The sequence below is a fragment of the Perca fluviatilis genome, chromosome 4, assembly GCF_010015445.1.
Source record: "Perca fluviatilis chromosome 4, GENO_Pfluv_1.0, whole genome shotgun sequence".
In the NCBI taxonomy this organism is placed as follows: Eukaryota; Metazoa; Chordata; class Actinopteri; order Perciformes; family Percidae; genus Perca; species Perca fluviatilis.
Genome location: NC_053115.1, coordinates 31,017,846 through 31,030,345, shown reverse-complemented (window position 1 = coordinate 31,030,345; position 12,500 = coordinate 31,017,846). Strand labels below are relative to the sequence as shown.

Below are 12,500 nucleotides of genomic sequence, written 5' to 3'. Positions count from 1 at the left end.
ACTCTAATTCACTAGCAGATTCTGATGTACTTTGTGTTTGAATGGCAGGGTGAGCTGATGATTGCAGAGACAGTATGCATTTACTGTAACAACAAGGTCCCAGGTGGTCTGGGATAAAACCTGTTTGCTCTGAAAGTGTCCCTGAGTGAGAACTGTCTTACAAAACCTGAATTTTTGTAAAGGATCCCCCATTTATTCTCCTTTCTGAAAACAATGTATCAAACAGTAAATGCTATCTGTACCAGTAAGAGCAAAATAAAACTCTAACCCCTAAAACCATCAGATTGCCATACACTCTCATCCAGTACAACCGTCTTCCTCGTCCCAACTGATGTGACATTGGTTTGAAGTCCTCCTACATTGAGTCAAACCCCAACATCACATTAAAGAGGACAATATATTACATTAAAAAAAATTAAGAAATTCTAATTTTTTCATAACGATTCTTTTATGCCAACTATGTCAAGCACACAAGCAGAAGCATGGCTGAAAGTGAGCTAAAACTGCAATCTCAACAACTTGTGAATCTACTTACAAAAAAATGTAATAATGTGAAGAAATGTAATATATATTTAAGACATTAAAGAATTGTGTAAAATATTTTAGATATAAGCACAGTGTTCCATGATAAAATTGTCTTCTTTTTCGAATTACACTTTGGTTTTATTTGCTTCATTGTTTGTTACTGTCTCTCTCACATTAATTTCTTCAATGCATCACAATGCATTACCCATGTTAGTTCATCTCCTGCATCAGTTGCTGCCTTCTCATCACCTCGACCAAATCCTTCTTTTTACTGTCCCATCCTATCCGTCTGACTCTGTCTATTTCTTCTATTTTCTATTTATTTTATGCTTTTCCTTCTCTCCTTCTTTTTTTATTTTCATGCCGTAATGAGTTACTCAGCTCCATGCTCGGTTCCAGCGTCACCTTACTTCAGGTATACATTTACAAGTATTTGTCTCATTCACCTTCCATAGCCACATTGTCCGTCTGTTTCCTTGTTATTATTTGAGTACAACCTGTGTGTGTGTGTGTGTGTGTGTGTGTGTGTGTGTGTGTGTGTGTGTGTGTGTGTGTGTGTGTGTGTGTGTGTAGTAGAGATGGATAATATTTACAATTTTTTCCATTTGCCTAATCATTATAAGATGTAAAATAGCTTTCCTCAGTTCTCTGTTTAGATGATAGAATTCATTTCCTGAGTTTCTCTGTGGGTGTTTGTGTGTGTGTGTGTGTGTGTGTGTGTGTGTGTGTGTGTGTGTTATATGTATGTATGTGTGTGTGTGTGTGTGTGTGTGTGTGTGTGTGTGTGTGTGTGTGTGTGTGTGTGTGAGAATATGTGTGTTGTAATATCCACCAGAGGTAACTGCGGTGTGAAGCACCTCACTGATCTCAGTGTCGCCTCAGGGATTTACCTAATCTAGCCATCTATCACACCAAAGCTTCATCTCACCTGTGTGTGTGTGTGTGTGTGTGTGTGTGTGTGTGTGCGTGCGTGCGTGCGCGCGTGCGCGCGTGTGTGTGTGAAATGGAAGATATTGAGACGGCTATTTATCTGCAGGACTCACTCAATGGCTCCTGGAGCCTGTGTGTGCATGTGTAGATGATGATGACATAAATACAGACAACTTTTCTATCAGCACAGCGCAAAGGTTATATTGTACCTATTACATTACTACCTTTCTCATTTTACCTACCAATGTTCTCCTGTCTGCTTCGGACTTAAACACACACGTTTCACTCATAAACCCAGACGTTTTTCTAACTTGCTGTGTGCTAATACCATTATGTATCTGCACACTAGCTATTGCTATATTCTATTACTTATATGATATTGCACCAATGGTGGCGTATGTGAATGGGTGAAGGAGAGGCTAATTCTTAAGCACTTTGTCGGGTAAGGTAGAAAGGTGCTATATAAATGCAGTACATTTCCCATTTCCCATTGGATGAGCGCCCGGCAACATTTCAAACAGCAATACTGGAAACCAAGCAATCGTCCCATTCCAACAGACACAAGCTCTAAATGGGCATTGCACTACTTAACATTATAAGTACTGTAAACCTTATCTTTAAAGCAGCTATGACCAATATTTAACAATAACAATGTTGCACAGGTAAAAAAGGTTGCTCGTATTGATGAACCTATCAGTGGTGGAAGAAGTATTCAGATCCTTAAGTAAAAGTAGTAATACCACACTGTAAAAATACTCTGTTACAAGTAAAAGTCCCGCATTAAAAATGTTACTTAAGTAAAAGTATGTGACTATCATCAGGAAAATGAATTTAAGGTCCAATGACATGGTGCTCTTTGGATGCTTTTATATAGGCCTTAGTGGTCCCCTAATACTGTATCTGAAGTCTCTTTCCTGAAATTCAGCCTTAGCTATAGCCTGTAGCTATAGCTATAGAGAGGGAGGGGCAAGGTGGAGGGTGGGGTGTGGCCTTGACCAACTGCCACTTTGCTCATTTGAAAGCCATGATGCCTCTCTTTCATGGGTTGGCCAAATTCTCTAGGTGGGCAAAGCAGAGAAAGGGGAGGTAACCTTGCTCCTTACGACCTCATAAGGAGCAAGATTCCAGAACGGCTCATCTGAGCTTTCATTTTCTCAAAGGCAGAGCAGGATACCCAGGGCTCGGTTTACACCTATCACCATTTCAAGCCAATTGGGGACCATAGGCAGGCTGGGGGAACTCATATTAATGTTAAAAAACCTCATAAAGTGAAATTTTCATGACATGGGACCTTTAAAGTAATAAAAGTAAAAGTACTCAATGCAGAAAAATCATCACATTTTAGAAACTGGAAACGATCCAAACTGTTCTGACAATCAATTAATTAATTTCTATCTAATCATTTCAACTGGACTTGTAGGCCGTAATATTGTTGGGTATTTTAATTTATAATAAAACATCAGATTTTATAAACTACATGTGTTTTGTGTGCAAAAATCTTAATTTGTCAGGTAACTAGTAACTAAAACTGTCAGATTAATGTAGTGGAGTAAAATGTACAATATTTCTCTCTGAAATGTAGCGGAGTAGAAGTAGAAAGTGGCATGAAAGGAAAAGACTCAAGTAAAGTACAAGTACCTCACATTTGTACTTAAGTACAGTTCTTGAATAAATGTACTTAAAACATTCCACCACTGGAACCTACAGAGAATTACCCCCTGTATTTGCAGCTCCCCTTGGCTTTACCGAGCTTTAGTTTCAGCTCGTTGTTTAGCTGTCTTGCCCGTAAATGTCTGTTCTGATTCACACTCATCGCTCTCATAATTGCCCTTTTAAGCTGCACAAAGCAGCTGTTTTCTCAGTGAAAACGCTCTAAAGACCCCTGTTCACAACCTGTTCAGCACCAAACAGCAGGCAGACACAGTTTGAGACTAGCTGGTAAACATAGTGGAGCATTTAGCAGCTAAAGAGCCAGATAATTCCCTCAGGACCAAAGACAGGGCTAAAATAGACTTAACATTCATCAGGTGGCCAGAAACATGACTCCAATTGAAAGCTAATGTGGCTTTGTTACTGCCGGATGTGTTAATAAGCAACTGCTGGCTCACCATATCAACTTAAAACGTGATAATAGGTCAATGCTATATGTCAATGCATTATAGTATATATATATATATATAAAAAAAAAAAGAAGCTCACATGGTCTCTCTTACAATAAATGTCTGTGTCAGTCTGCTATCATATGCAGAATGAGCACTGTCGACAAAAGTAAGAAAAGATGCATTTCCATTGTGTATTATTGCTAGCAGTTGGGTGTTCAGTGCCTCCCTCAAAGGCCGGTTGATGATTTGGACCCAACCTAATTATGTTTTACATGTAATCGTGCGCACAGTCGAGTAGAAACTAGTCTTTCTTCTTGAACTTTTTCACTTTAAAGCAGCAGAAGAGTCAAGGTGAAGTGAACTCTGCAGCTCTGCAGAATCATTCCCAAGTCAGCCCATTAAGTTGTTTACCTCACGAAACCTCGACTCAGTCAGAGAATAGCTGAGCATCTGCAATTGACCGTTGTTAGTATTTTTTTCTGGATATTTCGATGCCTTTTTGTTTATACAGTAGTTTAAGTGTTTGGGGAATATAACACTGCATAGTTTACTGTCCTCCTGTTGGAATAAGTCGGAGCGGTCCACCATTCCTTGATCCTTGTTTTCACAGTCCACAGAGAGAATCCCCTCCAGTGGGTTCGGGGGAGAGTTGTAGTTTTACACAGGCTGTTTCAAAGTTTTTCAATAGTGTTGGTTTCAATCGGGAGTCTTGAAATCTTGTATTATTAATGGTGTTAGGGAAGAACCCGGGAGCAGCTTGTGAAGAAGGTTCGGGAGACTTTGATGACTTACACAGAAGCTATTAATGAATTCTTGATCAAGGAGATATATTTTTAAGCAGTACATTTTAACCACAATGTAGTTTGGTGTAGTGCCATCCCAAATTCTGAAATTTCTGTCCTCCTGAAGGTTTATTTAAACTCTGGCTGTACTAGTGTTCGGAATTCGTAGGGTACACATTCAATTATTGGCAAATTATCAAAGATGTTTTATCAATATTAATAAAGTTATGAATATGTGTATTCATAACTCTACCAAAATGGCAAGTCTTGTCTCCAGAGGTCAGTTGAATCTGAGGCCTTTTTGGTTACAAATCAGGTTTAACACAACTGCTGGTCCCAACACCACAACCATCAGATTTTAGTGGTGTAGTGCCATCCCAAATTCTGAAATTTCTGTCCTCCTGAAGGTTTATTTAAACTCTGGCTGTAGATACATGATTTAGAGAATACCAAATAAGGTCATTCTTCACACATCTATGCCTGGGTGAAGATGCTATTGGATCATTTACAACAACTATGCTTACCTTGTAACAAGTCACATACATTGTAGGTACCCCAGATCACATGGAGCATTCAGCTGTGACCATCCAGTGTTTCTATGTGTGCATCACTACTGCAGTTTCTGTGCGTATGAATGTTAGGTGTGTGCGTATGAATGTAATGCTGTGTTCCATTTACTTTCGAAGTCGGAGCTGACAATGACGTCACACTCGAGTTGCCCGGGTTCCAGTACAAGCTGAAATTGTTAAAGTGCCCATATTATAAAAAAAAAAAAACTTTTTCTGGGATTTGGGGTGTTATTTTGTATCTCTGGTGCTTCCACACGCATACAAACTTAGAAGAAAAAAACCATCCATGCTGTTTGTAGTGAGAAACGGGTTTCTAAATGTGTCCTGCCTTCAGTCTCCGGGTGAGCTGTTCAAAATCTGCACGGCTTTCTACGTCACTAGCCAAAACGAGGGGCCTAGGGGGCTAACCGTTAGCATGCTAGCTCGTTCTCAATGGCAAAACACTGCTACAACACACACAAATTCACCTTAATCTACAAAATAAATTGTATAGAACTATTTACATGTCCCTGTTCTGCAGGTATTCCACGCAAAGTTGGAAGTGCGCCCTCGTTTGGAAGAAGTCTCCCGGCGAATCCTGCCTTGTACAGGCCGAAGTTGGAGAAAACAGCTATAGCTAGCTCATGTAGTCCTTACCTAGCTAATGCGCATGTGCGACTGACAACAAAGATCTTACAGAAGTTGAGAGGTCTAACTCTGTAGCTAAAACAGAGACCTGACACAGGGTGAAAAGAGGAATGTGCAGTACAACAAAAATATGTTTTTTTTTATTTTTATTAAACCATTTAAACCTATTCTGATACAATCTCAAATAACAATTATGAACCTGAAAATTAGCATAATATGGCCACTTTAAGGAAAAACTCATGCGCAGCACAACTCATTTCACATACGTGAAAAAGGTTCGGGGAGACTCCGATGACTTACACAGAAGCATTTAATGACTTCTCAATTGAGGAGACAATTAAGGTAGACAGATTTACAGTTTAACCACGATGTGTCATCATGCAGCGTTGTCCCCAACTCTCTGAAGTTCCTGTCTTCCTGAAGGTGTATTTAAACTCATGCTGGAGGCGTTACGTTTTAGCTGAACCTTCAATGTAAAGAAAGATATGGCATGCGCCTAAAACACAGATGCTAAAGCCTAGTTCCTGAGCACAGACAGAATGTGTTAGGTGTTTACTTCCTCCATGACCTTGGCAGGACGAGGCAGCACTGTGTTACCATACTGCTGTTATGTCTAGCGTCTTCTTTGGACACACAGAGTTGAACTACTACTCTGCCTGGAAAGGTAGCATGAGTTTGTAAGCTGGAAATTCCACTACAGGAATAACCATGGGGTTTGCTCAAGGGGGTAAGCGAGCGTCTGGAAAGCGTCGCTCCTATGACGCCATTTTGATGCTAACAAGCACTCACCCTCCGTTAGCATCCCATTGACTGCCATTCATTTTGAAGTCACTTTGACAACAAATAACTTTACATCTGAAGCGTTTAAAGACTCTATTTGTCCATTGTTTATTTCTAAAGAAACACGACAATGTATAAAAGGCTCCATTACCTCGTATCTCATGTTATAGCTCCGTATTGTGTCATAACCACGCAACTTACTGTTGCATAGTAGAGGAATTACCATACAGTACAGGAGAAGCTGTTATCTCCTTAAATATACCTACGCTCTCCGTCTCTGCAAGATTGGGAATGATTGAGATTTCTCTTGGCACAGCTACCAGAAGACTTACAACTTTGAGACAAACGAGATGACTGAAAACATATCGTTGTGTGACTTGCGTCAGGAGATGCGCCCATTGTGTGGTGGTGGCATGTAAACAAACCGAAACAAACCGTTTTCAGTGGGGCTCCTGCTTCTTCTTCTTCTCCGGGCAAACACGGCCGTGTTGCATTGTGGTATACGGGAGTAAAATGTAGGGTACATTGTATGTACACTCAAATTAGCAGTGTGAGTCTTTTATAGTGGACTATATAGTGAATGACATTAACCACAGAGAATTCCAATACCACTGCAAAATAGTGAACACACTATATAGTGCACTATGTCCATGATAGGGAACGGTTTCGAACACAGCTTGTGTGTAAAACTGGTTCATTGAAACACAACTCGGAAATTCTGACTTGCAAATTCTAATGGAATGCATCATGAGTATTTGTTGTGTGTTAACTTCCTCCCCTGAGCTTGGTGGGATGGGTCTTATCACACAGCTGCTACGTATCCCGTCATCTATTGAGACAAAGAGTTGAACTACTACTCTGCCTGAGACAGGTTAATACTTACTGCTGTTATGTTGGACACAGACCTAAATGAGACCTGGGGTACCAACTCCTCAACTTACAAAGCATGAGTTTGTAAGCTGGGAATTCCACCACAAATGGTGTCAAAGGAAAGTGTTACATGGTTTAAATGGTTGTTTGTCAGATATGTCTTTCTTTGTAAGTGTTGCAAGGTTTCTAAAACGTGACACTGTGTAACTGGTTACAGTAATAAGACACCTTCATGTATATAACAATAAAAGTCAGTTATTTACGACACCTGTTATGAACAATAATACATCTTATTGTCTTAATTTACATTTCCACTAACCTGATTGCAGTCGGTTTGAGGAGCCCATATTTTTGACTGCAATCCAATCATTTCTAGCAAGTAATTCCTTACACATATTTATTTTGATGTCATTTTTGTATTGTTGTGCCTGTCAGTAATGGCCATTCAGAATATTCAATCCACAGAAAACTAAATTTGAGACTTCCTTTGTCTACCTTACTTAAATTTTGCGAGTTGGTGTGAATTAAATCTGAATTAACCGATTGAAATCGAATCTAAATGGACAGTCAGGTTTTTGTAAGTTAGGTTTTTAATGGGATGTAGCGTAATGTCGTCTACAGTAAATGCCTATAAAGCTTTTTTTAATGTTGTATTGGTTTGCAACATTGAAACACAATAGATGTACATACAGTAGGGTTGTAGGAAGCAGTCAGTAAATCAAGGCACATTCTGTTCTTAAAAGTACGTCACTTGTTATAATAATGGACTTCCGTTACATTCAAGCCATTGCCAAATGAGTTGCTACAAGCTAATTAAGACTATCAGCTCCACACAACTCTCTCTGTATTTCTCAGTATGGCTATGTTGGTGTAGTCCAGCAACTTTCGCACGCAGAAGCTCGAGTGATGACAATTACCTCTTTTGAAATGTCCATCATGTTTTTTCAATCCTCAGTAGCTACAAGTAACTGCGTGGAGGAGGGGTGGGGGTGCTCTGCGATCACAGAAGGCTTGCTTCAACGACAGTGTTGTATTTTCTCAGAATTCCTCATGGGGGCGACAGAAACTACGCACTATAGCTTTATTGTCACGATTCAGTTAAGCACCATTGTTACTCTCTGCTCCTCACCACGGGGCTTCTCTGGTGCTGCGAGCAAATCACTCCGCCCAAGTAGCAGATGTTGCAGTGCTACGCCTTCTGAGAATATAATTCCCAGTTTGTATACGGTTAGAAGATGGCTGTGTATCATGTGACCTTGTACATTTGTACACGCTGTGACTATAGAAATCACAACATGTAAATAGGAACATGTGCGTTATGACACGCATGGAGATGAGAAGGGTATGTATGGACTTATCTAACATCTGGGGGTTACGGTGAATAAGCTCAAGTCCCAATAAGTCGGCGTGTTCCTTTAAACATTAATATGAAAAAAACAATAAATACAGAAAAAGAAATATATACATACAAAATAATTGTTGCATAACAAAAAAGAGGCTGAATGGGTAGAGTGCAGAATTTGCAAAAACTGTGAACACAAACCAAACCAAACGAGAAATAAAACAATGTTGCAACTTATCCCCCGAGTCGCACCTTAGTTTACTGAACCATAGGTGTGAAAGCGCCCGAAGGACCTTGCGGGAAAAAACAAATCTCTAAACTACGATCAGTAACCTGCATTCTATATATTTGAACATGTATTGTTTTGTCTTTTCAAAAGAAGTCATTCAAAACAGTTTTAAAACACATAGTTTACTCTCAAGTCATGCGACAGTTTGCTGGTACTGATGAAGTGCTTTCACCTTTCAAGGCCTTTCCCTCCCTGCCAGGGACTTTTCAAGTGCAATGACGGCCGAGGCTTTGTTAGTTCTCATTAACTGATGCTTATCTTATCTAATCTTCACATTTACACTTCAGTCATTTCAGCTGACGCTCCTCTATTGAGCTGACAGGAGATCAGTGTCTTACTCAAGGACACACAGCAGCAGACATCATTTGATTCATCTTTCTTGTAACTCGGCTTGCCTTTAATCCGGGAATCAGAATGGACAGAGGGCAGCCACTAACCACTTTCCATCTCTCTGCTGTATTTGTGTGTGTATGTATGTCTGTGTGCACATCCGTGTGTGTGTGTGTGTTTGGTTACATCCTTCTCTTTCCCTATTGTGTGTGTGTGTGTGTACGTGTGTTTGTGTGTGTATTTGTCTTTATGTGTATGTGTGTTTTTGGTTAGAAGCTCTGCGGGGGGTGACCATGGTGGAGCTGGTGAAGAAAGAAGGCAGCACACTGGGCCTCACCATCTCAGGAGGAACCGACAAGGATGGGAAGCCGCGGGTATCGAACCTACGGCCTGGAGGACTGGCGGCCAGGTGGGTGCAACACCAGTAACGAAGAACAACGCATTCACTCATGTGATATTTTGTACGAAAAGTTAAGCACAATTAGTACGATATCCTACAAAATGACGGCGACCGCCGGCTGGTCCCGTGACAGTTACGTTTAGCAGTCTTTACGGTTACATTTAGCCGAGAAAACGTTACTGGGAGCTGGTACTGTTCAACGAGACGTGCCGGCAGTTTCAACGGCTGTTGCTGTTGAGTTAAGCCCACAAAACTTGACTATGAGCCGGCCACCGGGCACCGAGCACCCAGAGGTGACGTTGCTTGCAGTTTATCCGACAACAGGTAGACGTTAGGTTTAGGCAACAAAATGAGTAGTTAAAAAAAAAAGATCGTGGTTTAAATTAAAACACCGGCCCCCTTAAGTAGTACTCCAGCCACATGAACACCCGTTTCCTGGGTAGAAGTCGTGTGTTTTCCCCTTGACTTCTTCCAGGAAGCAAACGCCGCTCCCCCGCTTGAAAGCCCTGTGTTTTATGACACCCCTCCCCCCCCGATCCCCATCCTCCTCCCTACGCGGACCAGAGCGCTCTTAGGGCATTTCCACACCTATAGTTTGTTTTCTTTGGTCCGATTCTGTTGATGATTTTGTAAACTTGGAGTGTTTTCCCCATGGTTGGTTTTGTTTCACACATGGTGAAATCCAAGTGTACCAAAATGCGTCATTACAAACCACGCACGAACTGTCATTTCGCTTATCGGTCAGATGTGTCTGGGGCGGGAGCAAGAAAGTAAATACAGGAAGAAGGTCCTGTGTTCTGGACATATTTCTTGCATCTCCATGGTCAAACCAGCTCATGTCATTTAAACCAGGGGTCTTCAACGTTTTGAAAGCAAAGGACCCCTTAACTGAAAGAGAGATGACACAGGGACCCCCTACTACATATATTGTATAAAATTAAGTTGCATAATATTAAACTGGGCCTACCATAACATGTAGGGCACTAGAGCCTTTTTTGCATTGAATACCAAGCTATTCAAATTCAAATTCTAATAATTGCTGGCATGATATTCCAAATCATATTTTCATGTTAAACATACAAAATTAATCCTTAGGATTAACTGTATGGGCCCTATTTTAACGATCTGAAACGCAAGTATGAAACGCAAAACGCAAGTAGCTTTGTGGGCGGATCCCGGGCGCTGTTGCTATTATAACGGCGGGATAAATGAGTCTTGCGCCCGACGCAAATCTAAAATGGGTTGGTCTGAAGTAGCTAGGTGTGGTTTGGGCATAACGTGCAATAAACCAATCAGAGCGTCATCTCACATTCCCTTTAAGAGCAGGCGCGCTTGTTTCATGGCGGATTGCTATTATGACGGCGGATTTGCCTGGCACACGCCAGCGGGAGCTGTCCCAGATGCGGCAAAGTAATAAATGCACGTCTTGACCGGGTGGCGATGTTGATGCGGCCTCTCGGTGCATCTCCTCAAATCTGGAGAGGATTGCTGCAGCCATGGAGCACCACCTGCTCCTGTTGTGCCCCTTCCTCTTCCACCCACTCCATCTCCGTCCACCCGCTCCAACAGGAGCGCATCGTGCATTACTCCTGGACCAGATCCTGCCGTAGTTCAACATCACGTCTCCTTAAGTCCTCTAATATTTCCTCATTTATGTCATCAACACATCCATGATTCATGGAAATGTTATGTAAATCACAACAAGCCACAAAGAATGCTGCGACTTTTTGTGGACTGTACTGTAAAGTGCCTCCTGACCTATCCAAACACCTGAAGCGCATTTTCAGTAATATTTTCCTTTGTAATTATGTATGGTTTGCAAAAATGGGAACTGCTGCATCCGTTTAGATGAGAGAAGTGTATGCGCGTTGTGCACACGCTACATTATGGCCAAGCATGCGCCCCTAAAATAGCATCTGAATAACGCGCTACTGACTTTAGACTAGCGCCACTGACTTTAGACTAGCGCCACTGACTTTAGACCAGGTTTTTCCTGGTCAGTGGCAGAATTGTTTTCTGAAACTGCAAAATAGCACCAGGGAATGTTTGCGCCGGAACACGCCTCCTCTTTTCGCTGAACCGCCTCCGGGAGCGCAAATACATTCCCTAATTTACCGACGTGCATCTGTGGAGGGAAAAGTCCGCTGTGCATCGGGTGCAAAATAGGAATGATACATGCGTCGGTGTACAAAGGCAATTGCGCTGAGTGCAAGATAGGGCCCTATATGTGTATGGCCTTAGTGACTACCTCTCCTATAGGCCAGATAGCCTATCATCAGGGGGGGATATATATTTGCTAATAATATGTTGGATTCATGTTAGGACTTTTTAATTTTGAAAAAAACTTTTGAAAATTAACAATAATTTGGAGGCCCCCCTGCTTTAATTCTGAGGACCCCCTAGGGGTCCCGGACCCCCCGTTGAAGATCCCTGATTTAAACAATCACACATTATTTCTCGAGCGATGCTACTATGTCTGCTCTGGCCACCGAGATATCGCTCCGTCTGTCTCTATCTTAAGCGGCGGCTGGTTTGACCACGGAAATGCGAGTGATGACGAGCTTGACTGCAGTCTATTTCTGTGAGAGAAACATTGCAAGCTGCAACAGTTTGCTGCTCTGCCGGTGTCTGTCTCCAACTTTAGCGGCCGCTGGTTTAACCAAGGAAATGCGAGTGACCGCAGTCTATTTCTGTGAGAGAAACACTGCAAGCTGCTACAGTTTGCTGCTCTGCCGCACCACAGATTGCAAAGCACACCTGACTACAGGAGACACTTGGCTCAGACTTGCTACACATACAGTAGTTGGTGCAGTTTCAGGTCGGATCACGTTCTCACCACAAACAAACCGCTCCAGAGTTTGTTTGAAAGCGTATCGAGACCACCTCATCAAGGAGGTCTCGGTACGTTTGTTTGGTCTGCTTTTGGTGCGCATCCGAGTGCGATTGCTGCATTC

The 12,500-nt window shown here is 41.8% G+C and overlaps 1 protein-coding gene across 1 annotated transcript in view; it reads left to right on the top strand.

Moving 5' to 3' along the window:
- Nucleotides 1–9,574, top strand: part of LOC120557086 (glutamate receptor-interacting protein 2-like) — a 353,277-nt gene extending 343,703 nt beyond the window's left edge. The window contains exon 3 of the mRNA XM_039797121.1: nt 9,423–9,574. Within this exon, the coding sequence (XP_039653055.1) occupies nt 9,423–9,574 (152 nt within the window). The remainder of the gene's footprint in view (nt 1–9,422) is intronic.
- Nucleotides 9,575–12,500: the final 2,926 nt, after the last annotated feature.